The following is a 15615-nucleotide window of genomic DNA, read 5'->3' on the forward strand; positions in this document are numbered from 1 at the left end:
GTGATATTTGCATCCTTTTATTTGGAATCCATGCATTAGCCCACAACATATATTTATGCCTGTTCATTGGCAATATAACACATTTTCAAAAATATTGGTCGTTGTCTTCTAATTTACCAAAAAAAAAAGACCATAAAGTTATCAACGGTAATACTAACACAATAAAAATTGGAAACTTCAATTACAAGTTACATTGTAGGTGTTTTGATTGAATAACACAAAACCTTTAATGACTTTATAAAAGTATGAATTCAATAACTCCATATTTAATAAGATTTTAAATGACTTTTTACAAATCAATAACTAATAACACCAAAATTTAAAAGAGTTTAATTAAAATTTTATTGAATAACAACAAATTCTACATAACATTTAAGGTTATTAAAACACTATATAAACACAAACCAATACCTCAACCAAAAAAAAAACACAAACCAATACCACCCCTTATTCTACTTCATCTTCTTATAGTTGTCTATTTTATCTATTTTCGTTACAAAACGGTCACTTAAATTTTAATTTGTTGATAGAACAATGAAGTTTGTTGTGAAGGTTCTGAATGGTTCATGTTCACCGTTCGAGATTACGTGGATAACGAGGATACATTGTTGACGTCAAGAAAAAGATCTAGAGGTCTCAACGTATCCCTGTTGTTAAAGAAACCATTGTCGTCGACGGCGCTGTTATTCTTCGTAATGATCTTACTGTGGAACAATGCAAGATCGTCCAAAATTCTTGTATCCAGCTAGACCTTTCTTAATGATGACAATACTCCATTAATTATGACAATACTCCATTTACAATAAATACTTTAAAATTACATATTTAGTTGGTTTAGAATATAAATCAGATACTTCTCAAGCTGATTATATTATATAATTCCATATGTAATTTCTCTTTTGCTAATATATCGCTGCCACATTTAAATTAATATATTAAAAAATAATTGTTCTAATAGCTCTTCTCATATGATATGATGACATATGTCACTGGACATATGTCAGTGTCACACACATATTAAGATAGTCTCTACTCGAACAGAGTTTTTAAACTTTAAACCCTCTTTATCCACTAGAGTGTTGATTCTTGGATTTGTATTAAACCAAGACGTACATAAAATAGTGCAACATTTACCGTTGGATCAATGTAAGTTAGAAAGCCAATCAACGATTTAGATTCAGATGCTTACTTACAAGTTACAACCGTCAAATCATTTTGGTAAAAAGAACTATCGAGCGGTTAAGGTTATTTGATGATGATTTCATTGACTGCAAAGTAAAATTTAAACCAAGTTATGATGTTTCTCATTTTTCTAATGAGACTTTCATTGACTTCAAAATGATATTTAAACAAGTTATGATATTTCTCTCTCCCCATCTCTCTTCACTCTCTTGTTCAAGCATTGATCTTGAAACACCGTTGACACAAATATGGATGTGCTCTTCGAAACTCAGAGTGGCTACACGTTCATGATTGAATTGGGTTACTGGGACACAGTGTTGGAGATGAAGCAGAAGATCGAGAAGTATCAACGCATCCCTGTTTCGAAACAAACCCTTTTCTTCTGAGGCAACGTTCTTCAAGATCATCTTTATATCGAACAATGCAAGCTTCTCCACAACTCTCCAGTCATAGCCTTCGTATCTCCTCCTTACCCTAACGGTCAAGTTCCTCAAACAGAGCAATCTCCAGTGCCAATACCGTCAAACTCAATCGGAGATCTCATCTACGGTGAGGACTTGCCTTTGACAACCGAACTTGTCTTGAAAAATAAACTTTTCTGCCCCGTGGAAACTGATGCAATTTACGTTCAAGATTCTTCGGCGAGGAACAACAATCAATCCCCACCGTCAGACGCATCAAAACAGATCATCAACGGTCATCAAGATTCGACTGTGACCATTCATCAAGAAGTTCAAACCGAGGAATCTCCTCCGTTAAACTCAGTTATAGAGAGCAATAGCATTCAAGATTCGCCAAAGAAATGGTGATAATATTACTAGTGATCATGCCAAATTCCAGTGAGAGTAAAGATACGAGGGTTATGTATTTTCTTGGGAAATATTGAAGATAAGGATTATCTAGTTTGATAAGTCTCCTAATTATATTATGATAAGGATTAGAAGTGTTTGTGTCTATCTTATGACCCGTGACTCTTTGGATTCAAAAAGAGGTCTCTAGCAACAATTTATGTCCATACATAGAACAAAAAAAACTATGGTTACATTTTGTTGTATCGAAGGGTTTAGCCTCTCAGAAGTCTCCTATTTAAGTTTTTTTTTAATGTAATTTACCTATAAATAATTTTGAGCTTAAACTTGTTTCTATTAATCTTTAACAACAAGTTACATTCCCTTTAATTTATCACAAGAAGAAAAATACTAATCGAAGAAGTACCACTGATGGGTCAACAAGTTACATTCCCTTTTAAAACATAGACGGTCAACTTTTCCGGTTTAATGGGTCAAATCTAAATCTTTCTTTTAACCGTTATGGATCATTATGGTAAATATAAATATAGACGGTTTAGATTCTTCTCCGAGGCTTTTCATTGACTTGAGAAGGTCCATTTCAAAGCTATATAAACAAAATTCTACGTAAACTTACTTACAAAACTTATCACTTTCATATACATATCTCTCTTTCTTCGTTGTCTTATCAGTAGTCTCTATAGATGAAGTATCTCGTTGAGGTTCTAAGTGGCTCATCGTTCGAGATTGAAGTGAATCACACAGATACATTGTTAGAGGTCAAAGAGAAGATCGAGAAGTCTCAAGGTATCCCTGTTTCGAAGCAAACCCTTATCGTCGACGGCATTGTTATTCTTCGAAAGGATCTTAACGTGGAACAATGCAAGATCGTTTACGATTCATGTCTTCAGCTAGACCTTTCTTATGACAACGATGATCAAATGCAAATGCCGCAAACTGAACAAACGCTAGCACCGTGGATTCCAGTAGAAGAGTACTTTGAGAGGCAAGATTGGCCTTTGACAGCGGATGAGATGAGAAAGATTTATAATTACCAAACTGAGACGAACCAAGCGATCAGTAAGGTTCAAGATTCGCCGGTCATGGTAAGAGGTAACAAGAGAGCCTCGACGAGCGTGAAGGTTGAGAGCAACAACAACAACAATGATCATGTTGCTCCATATCCTCATTGGAAGCAGATGAGAGGTTGATGCAGTAACAGTAAGATCTTTGGAAATCTTTCATTATTATCTTCAACGGATGTATTCTCTATATTTAATTATGAGATATTTACCAAAAATATTTAATATCTCGATATTCATGCAGCTGTTACTAAAGACATGTCTAATTTTTATTTGTTTTTAATCCAATTATCAACCAATTCAAAATTTAATCAAAAATATTTCTTTCCAAAATTATTCGATGCAAAATGGCCAAAATTAATTACGGACCACATATATAACTGGTTTAAAATGGTAAGAAATACTCTAAGTGTTGACTAATTAAAATATTGGCTAATAACTAATTAATTAGTGATGACAAAAATGTTTGAACAAAAGTAGTAATGACTACATTAAGGAGTATTTTCATAATTAAGAAAGGTCTAGCTGGATACAAGAATCTTGGACGATTTTGCATTGTTCCACATTAAGATCATCTCGAAGAATAACATTGCCGTCGACGACAATGGTTTGTTTGGAAATAGGGATACGTTGAAATTTCTCAATCTTCTGCTTGACCTCCAACAATGTATCCTTGTTATCCACTTCAATCTCAAACGATGAACCACTCAGAATCTCCACAACAAACTTATATTTCAATCAACAAATTAAGATTTAAGTGATCGTTTTGTAATAAAAATAGATAAAATGGACAACTATAAGAAGAAGAAGTAGAATAAGGGGTGGTATTGGTTAATGATTTATATAGTGTTTTAATGACTTTAAATGTTATGTAAAATCTGTTCAATCAATATTTTATTAAACTCTTTTAAAGTTTGGTCTTATTAGTCATTGATTTGTAAACAATCATTTTAAATCTTCATAAGTATGTGGTTATTGGATTCAGAAGTTTAGAAAATCATTAAAAGTTTTGTGTTATTCAATTAAATAAAAGACTCTTTATTTGTTAATGAATTAAATTATTATGTTATTGGTTTATGATTTTATATACTTTTCTTTACAAATAAAGTGTCTAATATTGAAATGTGTACTTCTATTTTACTACATAAATAAGAAATTTAGATGACTTTGAGAAAATCATAGTCTTTCAAACAATCTCTCTATTTTGATGATACTTTTCATGACTTTATTTGTAAAGAAAATGTTTAAAATCATAAACCAATAACATAATAATTTAATTCATCAACAATCAGAGATTCTTTTGTTTTGATTGAATAACACAAAACCTTTAATGACTTTATAAAAGTATGAATTCAATAACTCCATTATTATTAAGATTTTAAATGAATTTTTACAAATCAATAACTAATAACAGCAAAATTTAAAAGAGTTTAATTAAATTTTGATTGAATAACAACAGATTCTACATAACATTTAAGGTCATTAAAACACTATATAAACACAAACCAATACCACCCCTTATTCTACTTCATCTTCTTATAGTTGTCCATTTATCTATTTTCGTTACAAAACGATCACTTAAATCTACATTTGTTGATAAAATAATGAAGTTTGTTGTGAAGGTTCTAAATGGTTCATGTCCACCGTTCGAGGTTAAAATGGATAACAAGGATACAATGTTACAGGTCAAGAATAGGATCCAGAAGTCTCAATATATCCCGGTTGCCAGACAAATCATTGTTGTCGACGGCGTTGTTATTCTTCGAAATGATCTTACTGTGAAACAATGCGGGATCGTCGGAAATTCTCGTATCCAGCTAGACATTTCTTAATATAACAATACTCCATTAATTATGACAATATTCCATATTACAATAAATACTTTAAAATCACATATTTGGTTGGTTTAGGATATAAAAGCTGATTATATTATATAATTCCATATGTAATTTCTCTTTTGCTAATATATCTCTACCAAATATAAATTAATAATTTAATATATTAAAAAAAATAATTGTTCTAATAGCTCTTCTCATATGATATGATGACATATGTCAGTGTCACACACATATTAAGCTCGTCTCTACTCGAACATAGTTTCTATTAAACTTTAAACCCTCTTTATCCACTAGAGTGTTGATACAATTGATTCTTGGCTTTGTATTAAACCAAGACGTACATAAAATAGTGCAACATTTACCGTTGGATCAATGTAAGTTAGAAAGGCAATCAACGATTTAGATTCTTCGAGGAGGCTTCATTGACTTAAGAAACACGTAACCAAGAAGGCTAGGCTATTTGGTATACGTGAAATGAAAATGATATAAAAACCAAGTTCTGATGATACTTTATTTACAAAGCAATCACTTTCTCTCTCTCTCTTGACTCTCTTCCTCACCAGTCTTCATTGATCTTGAAACACCATTGGTACTGAAGTAATGAAGTTTCTCGTCGAGATTCTGAGTGGCTCATCGTTAGAGATTGAAGTGAATCTCAGAGATACACTGTTAGAGGTCAAGAAGAAGATCGAGAAGTCTCATCGTATCCCAATTTCGAAACAAACCCTAATCGTCGACGGCATTGTTATTCTCCGAGAGGATCTTACCGTCGAACAATGCCGGATCTTCCGCGATTCTTGTCTTCAACTCGACGTCTCTACTGAAGATAACCCTAATCACAACAACGAAGATCTAGTGCCCCAAACCGAGCAACCTCCAGAACCGTGGATATCAGTTGAAGAGTACTTTGAGAGGCAAGGTTGGCCTTTGACAGCTGAAGAGATCAAAAAGATATATAGTTATCGGCCTGATGAGTCAACCCAACAGAGCAGCACCATTCAAGATTTGTCAGAGTCGGTTGGGAGCAGCAACGGTTATGAAGTTCTTCATCAAACAGAGCAATCTCCATCGTCAAACTCAGTTAAGGAGACCGTTAACATTCAAGATTTGTCTATGAAGGTTGGGAGCAACAACAATGTCTCAAATATGATGAAGGTTAGTACAAAGAATCGCAATAAAAATGTTCAAATGCGTCAAAGGAAGCCATCTCCACAGCTAAACTCAGCCAAAGAGACCACTGCTAAGATTCAAGATTCGCCTGTGAAGGTTAAGAGCAACAATATTATTACAGAACTGAAAGTACTTGTGTCACCTATGAATATTCTGGTGGATGTGAACTCTACGGATGTAGTGAGAAAAGTGAGAGAGGAGATGGTTCGGAGTCAACAGAGAGGTGATATAAAGAAACTGCCTCAAGATGGGTATATCCTTATCCACAAAAAGAAAATACTCATCGAGGATCAGTCATTTGAGTGGAACGGTGTAGAAAACGGGGATACAGTTGTAGTGGTTCCCAGACGTTTCTTTAAAGAGACCAGTAAGGTTCAAGGTTAAACCTGCCTCAACAAGGATACTTCTTTATGAGTAAGGAGAACGTATTGAACGAAGATAAGTCATTCGAGTGGAACGGTTTTACTGGTTCAACCGGTGTAATTTGGATGGTTCCACGAGGTGTTACCCATACGTCTGTTCCTCGTGGCTCTTAACTCACAATTCTTTAGACATTTTGTATGATACATCAGCAACAAAAATTTTACTCCTCTTTCCTTATAGCTTTTAGTGTTTTTTCAAAGTTTTCTTTCCATTTCACAGCTTTCTGCAAAAAGAGAAACAAGACTAGATCATAGACTGTTGAGTAATGCAGGTTTTGTATTCAAACCAAGTAAGGAAATCAGAAGAACTAAACTAGATGGAATCAGTCTACTTAAAGCTATAGGAGTTGTTAGGTTAGTTGTTCAAGTGGTTTGTAAGACAAAGCTATATAGTCTAGTATCTAATTAAAGGCTAGTGGGAGTGTTTTATGTAGTTGTTGGTAAAAACCCAGAGAGTTTACTCTCTTTATAAGTTTGAATGTTGTTATGTTCTGTAGAGGACATGACAACAGTGTACTAGTTTTATGTCTCTCAAACATCTAAAGCTTTTTTTCTGATACACTTGAAACAGAGAAATGCAGAACAAAGAAGATAAAAATTGAATAACCCTAAAGACTGCAACATATCACATACCCTAATTGCAGCAAACACAACTTAAAAACACTAGCAGCACAAAAAGAGAAAGAGAGCCCAAGGCATGAGCTACAAAAACTCACATCCAGACGCCTTTGGTATCCTTTATGATACCAATGGAGATTGGAGAACACATCTTTTAAACTTATGCCAGAAAGGAAACAATTTAGAAATCTCATTGCAACATAGTCTAGTACTAATCAAGACTAGTGGGAGTGTTTTGTGTAGCTGTTGATATAATAAGTTTGAATGTTATATTGTGTAAAGGACATGAGAACAATGTACTAGTTTTATGTCTCTCAATTCTCAAACATCTAAAGCTCTTTTTCTAATACTCTCATTCAATTCATACACTTGAAAACAGAGAAATGAAGAACAAGAAGATAACGAACACATACCCCTAATTGCAGCAAACACAACTCGCTAGCAGCACAGAGAGATGCTTTGTGTATCGTTGGATCCATTCCCATACTAAAAATGACTAATATTATTGGACGAGGCTTTGAGTGAGCCCACGAGTGTTATATATGGGCCTAGCTCAAAGTAACTCCACTGATATATCTGATTAAATAACACTTAACCGAGTCACACCAAATAAACCAAACCAACTTGGCTTGTCACACCAACTTGATACAAATTTTAAGGATTATTTCCAATTTATTTTTCGGATAAAGAAGATACTTTTCCAAATTTTTATAAAAAGCCCACTTGCATTACAAAAATGAAAACGATAAAAAGCACGAAGTTTCGGGAATGGAAGAGACGAACCACTTCAATTATTGCTATATTTCAGCTCCACCATTTATTTAAAAAAAATAAAGAAAGATAAATAATTCAGAAATCGTAACGATCGTTAAATCACAACGTCGGCCCCGTTAGAAATTGTGGTTGCCGTGTCGACACAAGTTGGTGGTAATAAACGGCGTTTAAAGTGGTTGCACACGGCGCACGGCGCACGAGTCGTGTTTATCAACTCAAGGCACAAAATTATATACTTTTCCTTTAACCTAAAAACTAGGCCAAAAACAAAACTTTTGCGTGTATACAACGCTTAATATACACGTCATTATACATACGTGTCAAGTCTCTATTGGTTATTGCTTCACCGCCTTAGCTTTCTCGTGACCGAGTCGTCTTCTTCCTTTTCTATAAATCATTACCCTAAGACATCATCTTCTTCACAATTCGTTTTCCAGTTTCTCGAAACCTAAAAACAATCCTTCTCTCTCAAATCTCTCAACCGTGATCAAAGGTAAACTTCGGATTCCTGATCCTGTTTCTTCGATTTTGTTTCGTTCGATCGTGATTGAGTCTCTGTTCTTTGAATCTGATTTGTTTTATCTTTTGATCGAAGAAAAATTTCTGAGTTTCATCGTTAGATCTCATCTGAATTCTCTATTAGGGTTTGTATTAGTCTCAGATCTGTATATTTTACCCGTCGATTCGTTGATTTTGATTCATAGCGTCTGAATTATACTTCTCGTCTTTCAGATCTTGTGTTAGTCTTTTGATCGGATTGATTCTTGTTTGTGTATATTCGTTCTTGTATTGATCTTTTGTTTTTTCTGAATTACAGATGCAGATCTTCGTTAAGACTCTCACCGGAAAGACTATCACCCTCGAGGTGGAAAGCTCTGACACAATCGACAACGTTAAGGCCAAGATCCAGGACAAGGAGGGCATTCCCCCGGATCAGCAGAGGCTTATCTTCGCCGGAAAGCAGTTGGAGGATGGCCGTACCTTGGCTGACTACAACATCCAGAAGGAATCCACCCTCCACTTGGTCCTCAGGCTCCGTGGTGGTATGCAGATTTTCGTCAAAACCCTAACCGGAAAGACGATTACTCTCGAGGTGGAGAGTTCTGACACCATCGACAACGTTAAAGCCAAGATCCAAGACAAGGAGGGTATCCCTCCGGACCAGCAGAGGTTGATCTTCGCCGGAAAGCAACTCGAGGACGGCAGAACCCTTGCCGATTACAACATCCAGAAGGAGTCCACCCTTCATCTTGTTCTCAGGCTTCGTGGAGGTATGCAAATCTTTGTCAAGACGTTGACCGGGAAGACTATCACCTTGGAGGTGGAGAGTTCTGACACCATCGACAACGTGAAGGCCAAGATCCAGGACAAAGAGGGTATCCCACCGGACCAGCAGAGGTTGATCTTTGCTGGAAAGCAGTTGGAGGACGGCAGAACCTTGGCTGACTACAACATCCAAAAGGAGTCTACCCTTCACTTGGTCTTGCGTCTGCGTGGAGGTATGCAGATCTTCGTGAAAACTCTCACCGGAAAGACAATCACCTTGGAAGTTGAAAGCTCGGACACCATCGACAACGTGAAGGCCAAGATCCAGGACAAAGAGGGTATCCCACCGGACCAGCAGAGGTTGATCTTTGCCGGAAAGCAGTTGGAGGATGGTCGTACCTTGGCCGACTACAACATCCAGAAGGAGTCAACCCTTCACTTGGTCTTGCGTCTACGTGGTGGTATGCAGATCTTTGTCAAGACCTTGACCGGGAAGACTATCACCTTGGAGGTGGAGAGTTCTGACACCATTGACAACGTGAAGGCCAAGATCCAGGATAAGGAAGGTATTCCTCCAGACCAGCAGCGTCTCATCTTCGCTGGAAAACAGCTTGAGGATGGTCGCACCTTGGCTGACTACAACATCCAGAAGGAGTCGACCCTTCACTTGGTGCTAAGGCTCCGTGGTGGTATGCAGATCTTTGTCAAGACCTTGACCGGGAAGACCATCACACTGGAAGTGGAGAGCTCCGACACCATTGACAATGTGAAGGCCAAGATCCAGGACAAGGAAGGTATCCCTCCGGACCAGCAGCGTCTCATCTTCGCTGGCAAACAGCTTGAGGATGGTCGCACTTTGGCTGACTACAACATCCAAAAGGAGTCTACCCTTCATCTCGTCCTCCGTCTCCGTGGTGGTTTCTGAAATGTCTCTGTTATGGTTTGAGAAGAAGTAGTTCTTGTACCGTTTGTTTACTTAAAACTAAGTACTTTGTCTTTTGGGGCTTTGTAAAGCTCCAGTTAAATAATTGATCAATCGTGTTTCCGTTCCATTCTAATGATAATTCGAACTTCTTCTCTTTTGGAATATATCCTTAGCTCTTTATTCTTGTTTGATAAGCCTGAAACATGGATTCGGTCGCATTCTCTGCCCGTAGCTGCAATACTTGTAAAAAATCCAAAGTGTTTGATGGGGTAGGTAAGGCAAATTAAGAGACCGTCTCAGCAAAAATAGGGGACAATACATTAGATGTCGAGGGGAAAGGAAATTGCAGAGTCTATCTAAGGAAGATGAAGTCTCTTCCTTCCAAAGTGTTTATTCTGACAATGCTACGAAACAAGTAAAGGTGTGCATAAATAAAAGTTATTTTTCCATCAATCATAAACATTATCATAATCCATTGGGTTATACAAACTTCAAAATACATGTTCCTCTGAAATGAGTTACAAATACGCCAAAAAAGAGTTGAGAAAACTTCCAACGAATGGAGTGACAATAAAACAAAAAAAAAAAAAAAATGAATCAATGCAATATAGAATGTTATGAGACCTATTTGACAATTATTGTTCAAGTGGCAGCCATTCCATTTCTAGCTCTAATTCTCCACACTCTACATTCTGAAGCTTGATCTGGACCTCCTGTTTCACTTTCCCATCAACAATGTTAATGATACTGTCATCTATTAGTGGGTTATCATTTGATTTTAGCCACTTCCCAATCTGCATATTCCCAAACATTTCAGGATCCCCAAAAGCCATTGCAGATGTTATCAAAGGTTGGATATCAATATCAGCTTCTCCCATTATGTCATCAGCAGAAAATGTATCATAATCATACACTTGCTGCAATCACATAGAAATCGAGAAAAAAATACCACTAAGATATACATTTCAGCAATAACTGAGATCATCAATGAAAAATCAATTTGCTTTTACCAATTTCACTGGACCATAACTTTCCGGAACAGACAGCATGAGTTCTTGATTCCATACCGGGTTCAAATTACTATTTACAACAGTTGTCTGAAGTTTCTGGACAGTCAAAGAAAGAACAAATTTTTTATTCAAGATTAACGAGGTGCAAAGCTAACAAACAGATGCAAATCAAGTCACTTACTTGCTTCCCTAGATTCAACACAACGTATGGATCACTTGACATCAAGTCTCTGATTGCTAAGTTAGTACCTTTCTTAATAGTCACCTTCAACAATCCAATAAACTCTACCATTCCTTCCTGAAACTGTCAAAATTTACCGATTTCAAAACATGCAAGAAGAAGGTATAAGAAGCGTGAACTTATGCAAGTTAGAACTTAGAAGCTTTACCATCTTCTGTGACGATGAATTTGTGCGAAAACTATCCATAATCTTTCTAGAAAGACTTGATGTAAGAAACGGTGAACTCTTTGTTGAGCATTTCCCCGATTTAATCCGCAAGCTTGGCTTCAGAAACTCTTGAAGTTCATATTTTGCCCTAAATAAAGATTCAAGGGTTTAAGTAACTCATAAACAACAATAGATTTATCCTGTGACAGAGTATTTTGTTTTTGCTTCTTACCTAATGAATCTCATACGCTGGTCATGACTAACATCAGGTCCAGGCTTAGAGCATGTGTCAGGTACAAAAGCTTCGTAAATTGAATTAGCAGACGCATTTCCTCCAATTTCAATCATGGAATCAACTTCCTCATCTGACCATTCATCAAGTGTCACAGACAAAACCTGGAGAGAAACCAAACTATGAGTACACAATGAAGAAAAAAAGACAACAAACAGGAAATGAGGAAACCAAAATGTAATAAAGCAAAGAGGCTATATATCACCTTTGAGATATGAGTGCCGAGGCTTCTGTGCACACCACAACATTTTAAGCAAATGAATACTCCGATATTTGCTGATCTGAAATAAGCTACTAACTGATTATTTAACAAAGAAACGTAACTAAAGACACCTAAACATGTAGAAGAAGAGCTGATCTCGTAACGTGAATAAGTAACTCTGGGTTATGGTAAAGAAATGTGAGATTTTCATCTTTTGAAGGTCAAGTTGAAAATGAACAGAGAACTTTTGAAGGTCAAGTACCCCTAAATGAACAGGGAGCATACAGATTACAGAACCAAACACATTGCATTAGCATAAGATATGCTATAATAAAATGGCTCAGAAAAGTTTCTAGCTTACTAATTTAAAATAACAGGTTGTTCATTAGCAAACTACATTAAGAAAACAAATTGAGAGGTTTAGGAGCGATAACTTACGCCCATTTAGGATCAGAAGCGCCACAATCAGCACAGACTCGGTTATCAGGTTGATTTAACAGATCCTTTATTCTCCTTTTACCTGTTAAAACACAATGTGCATTGAGGCTCAACGAAATCAGAAACCTTAAACTATATTTGTGGATTCTCCAGCCATTATAAAATCCAAAATTGGTCTTGAATCTCTAGAAATGACCATAAACAGATACAACCAAGAAACCCACAAATGAAAGAATCAATAATGTCATACCTGAACCAGGCTTGCCGAGTCCGCCTGCATAATTGCTCATTGCTCTTCTTTCAAAACTCAACAATCATCAAACAAAATCCTACATTCAACAACAACACAAATACCCATCACGCACAATCGTTGATAATGACACAAACAAACAAAAGTTTCAATTTTTTTAAAACAAACAAACAAAAAGTTTGATTAAAGCCAATAACAATAAAAATTTGATCTTTCAACATTCCTGAAGAAAAGCATTTAATTAGGAATTGAATGATCTTTGAAACCAAAAATACACACATACACAAAATTTGGAATTGAGAAAGAGAGAGAGAGAGAGAGAGATTTGGTGTTCTTACAATGTTGTGAAAGGGAGGATAGATAGACAAAACAAAAGGAAAGAGATGAACAAAGTTTAGAATAAAAATGGCAAATTGACCCAACTACGTGCTTACTTTTCATTATTATCCAATTATCTCTAATCTTATTAAATTAGTTGAACAATAAAAAGAGGAATTATTATTATTATTAATTTTTTTTAAAGAGAAATTATTTGTTTTCAGCATTTTTTTAATAAACAAATTAGAGCAAATTATTAATTTAAAACGGCGTTGGTTTGGTTAAAAGTCAAAGGTTCTTTGGTATTAAATCAGTTCATAAAAATACAAATGAAAATTTTAATAAATTGAGCAATGTAGTAGATGTCATGTAGTAGTAGATGTTTATTCTATAAGCTTCCCTTTCACCAATACCTAAAATAGCAACTCGAAAACTTGCTTCCCACTTTTTCTCTTCTCTCTTCTTATTAAACACACACACACAATTGCAAAACCCACTCACTTTTTCTTCGATTCACACCAACAATGGCGTCTAGTTTCTTCACTAAAATCCCTTCACTCTCTGTAATCTTCTCGATCTACACATCTCTCTCTGCCTTCACGATCCTCTTCAGAACCATTCTCCATGAGATCCTTCCAGCCAAGATCCGTGACTTCATCGTCTCCAAGTTCACAGACTGCTTCTCTTCTTATTTCAGCTCCAGTTTCACTTTCGTCATCGAGGAGCACTGCGATTACGTCATCAACCAGACTTTCCGTGCTGCTCAAGTTTACTTGCCGACCCTTCTCGCAGGTATCTCCACCGGAAGTCTCCTCGTCAGTTCCAGCGACCTCAAGAACCCCACGGCTAAACCAAATTTCGGGATCCCGGTTAAAGCCAAAATTACCGATGAGTTCGAAGGGATTCCTCTTGAATGGACTCTTCACTCTGAAAAAGATACTATTCCTCCCCAGAACAGACAGAGACGGTAACTTCTCAGCTCTAAACCCTAAAAATTTGGGGATGTTACACAAGAAACCCTAAGATTTAGGGATTTTAGAAAAGAAACCCTAAAAGTTTATCTTTCATTCACCTGAGCTTACTTACGTTTTACTCTTATGTGCTTTATGTTTTGTCATAGTTTGTATTCTGACATTAACTTGTAAATATTTGATGTTGGGTTTTTAGGTACTTTCATTTGACATGTAAGAAGGAGTTTAAGGACAAGATAATGTCAGATTACTTCACGTATATTGCTGAATCATCAGTGAAGATATTGGCAAACAGAGACAATCTCAAGATCCACAGTTACAATCCAGAGTTCCATGAATGGGAATCAACGATCTTCCAACATCACACAACGTTTGAAACACTGGCAATGGAACCTGAGCTCAAGAACTCATTGATCTGTGACCTAGACGCTTTCTCCAAAAGAAAAGACTTCTTCAAAACCGTGGGACGAGCTTGGAAACGCGGTTATCTTCTTCACGGTCCGCCTGGAACCGGGAAATCATCCCTTGTTGCTGCCATTGCTAATCACATGAACTATAATATCTATGATCTTCAGATCCAGAGCGTTAAAGATGATGCGATGCTTAGACAGATCCTCACTATGACTGAGAACCGCTCAATCCTTCTCATCGAAGATCTTGATTGTTCTGGAGCGGATGCTTCTTGTAGAAACGAGGATAAAGTTGACGAAGAACGTGGCCAGAATCAGAACAAGGAGAAGAAGAAGAAGAAGAAGGATCCTGATCAGGTTATGTGTAACTGAGTTATATACATAAGATTCATCAATATCCACAAACTATTTCTGAATAATTATGTTCTGATTCTGTTTTGTTGTTGTTTAGGTAACTTTGGCTGGTCTACTAAACTTTGTAGACGGGTTATGGTCAAGCTGTGTAGAGGAACGGATCATCGTCTTCACGACCAATCACAAGGATAAACTCGATCCCGCATTGCTGAGACCAGGAAGGATGGATGTTCATATTCTCATGGACTATTGTACGCCTACTGTTTTCAAGAAACTCGCTGCATTGTATCTCGACGTCGAAGAACACGTTTTGTTTGAGCCCATTGAGAAGGCGTTGCTTGAGGTGAATGCAACTCCAGCTGAGGTCACAGAGCAGCTTATGGTAAGCATGAATCCAGATGTCACGCTTAAGGTTCTTGTTGAGTTTCTTCAAACCAAGAAGTTGACTAAGGATAATGACTCAGTAGATTCTGAGATTAAAGAAGCAGAAGCATGAACCTTCAAGGATCCATGGAAGACTTGGAAGTAGTAGTTTACCACTAAATAAGCTTCAAGGTATATGTGTAGTTATGTAGCTCTCTCTCTATATATGACTCTGTTTCATATTTGGGATTTATGGTTTAGTAATTAAGTAGCTCTTCTTCATCGATGTAATCTGCAAGCTTGGTTTAAGAAACTTACTATTGGACTAATACTAAATTAAAATTCAAAAAGATTTGAGTATCTCTAACTATAAATGATATTTACTAATTTTAAAATTCTAAAAATGCAAATATTCCCTTTGCCTATAATATGATTTAGCGCCACTGAACATTTTTTAATTTCCCGCGCAATTAAAATCTCTTTCTTGCTCTCCAAAATCACATAAAACCCTAAAAACCTCTGTCTTCGTCCCCTGTATTTCGATATTGATTCT

The 15615-nt window shown here is 36.3% G+C and overlaps 5 protein-coding genes and 1 pseudogene across 5 annotated transcripts; 5 read left to right on the forward strand and 1 right to left on the reverse strand.

The window, feature by feature from the left end:
- Window positions 1–1430: 1430 nt before the first annotated feature.
- LOC17881205 lies at window positions 1431–1991 on the forward strand (annotated as a pseudogene).
- Window positions 1992–2674: 683 nt separating this feature from the next.
- Window positions 2675–3181, forward strand: LOC17881344 (biquitin domain-containing protein 7SL RNA1). Its single transcript, XM_006289782.1, has one exon. It carries the CDS (start codon window positions 2675–2677, stop codon window positions 3179–3181), a length of 507 nt encoding a protein of 168 aa, XP_006289844.1.
- Window positions 3182–5490: 2309 nt separating this feature from the next.
- Window positions 5491–6444, forward strand: LOC17883718. Its single transcript, XM_006289028.1, has one exon. The coding sequence runs from the start codon at window positions 5491–5493 to the stop codon at window positions 6442–6444; it is 954 nt and encodes a 317-aa protein (XP_006289090.1).
- Window positions 6445–8254: 1810 nt separating this feature from the next.
- LOC17883012 (polyubiquitin) lies at window positions 8255–10195 on the forward strand. Its single transcript, XM_006289454.2, has 2 exons — window positions 8255–8367; window positions 8692–10195. The coding sequence occupies exon 2, from the start codon at window positions 8692–8694 to the stop codon at window positions 10063–10065; it is 1374 nt and encodes a 457-aa protein (XP_006289516.1). The 5' UTR covers window positions 8255–8367; the 3' UTR covers window positions 10066–10195.
- On the reverse strand, window positions 10119–13026 carry LOC17881594 (probable ADP-ribosylation factor GTPase-activating protein AGD13). Its single transcript, XM_006289809.2, has 9 exons — window positions 12985–13026; window positions 12647–12725; window positions 12397–12478; window positions 11962–12037; window positions 11697–11860; window positions 11465–11612; window positions 11257–11379; window positions 11076–11171; window positions 10119–10982 (listed from the first exon to the last, which is right to left on the reverse strand). Exons 2-9 carry the CDS (start codon window positions 12684–12686, stop codon window positions 10701–10703), a joined length of 1011 nt encoding a protein of 336 aa, XP_006289871.1. The 5' UTR covers window positions 12687–12725; window positions 12985–13026; the 3' UTR covers window positions 10119–10700.
- A 431-nt stretch (window positions 13027–13457) lies between these two features.
- On the forward strand, window positions 13458–15414 carry LOC17883836 (AAA-ATPase At1g43910). The gene is made up of 3 exons (XM_023781190.1): window positions 13458–13931; window positions 14132–14702; window positions 14797–15414. Exons 1-3 carry the CDS (start codon window positions 13489–13491, stop codon window positions 15193–15195), a joined length of 1413 nt encoding a protein of 470 aa, XP_023636958.1. The 5' UTR covers window positions 13458–13488; the 3' UTR covers window positions 15196–15414.
- Window positions 15415–15615: the final 201 nt, after the last annotated feature.

The sequence above is a fragment of the Capsella rubella genome, unplaced genomic scaffold, assembly GCF_000375325.1.
Source record: "Capsella rubella cultivar Monte Gargano unplaced genomic scaffold, Caprub1_0 scaffold_6, whole genome shotgun sequence".
Lineage (NCBI taxonomy): Eukaryota > Viridiplantae > Streptophyta > Magnoliopsida > Brassicales > Brassicaceae > Capsella > Capsella rubella.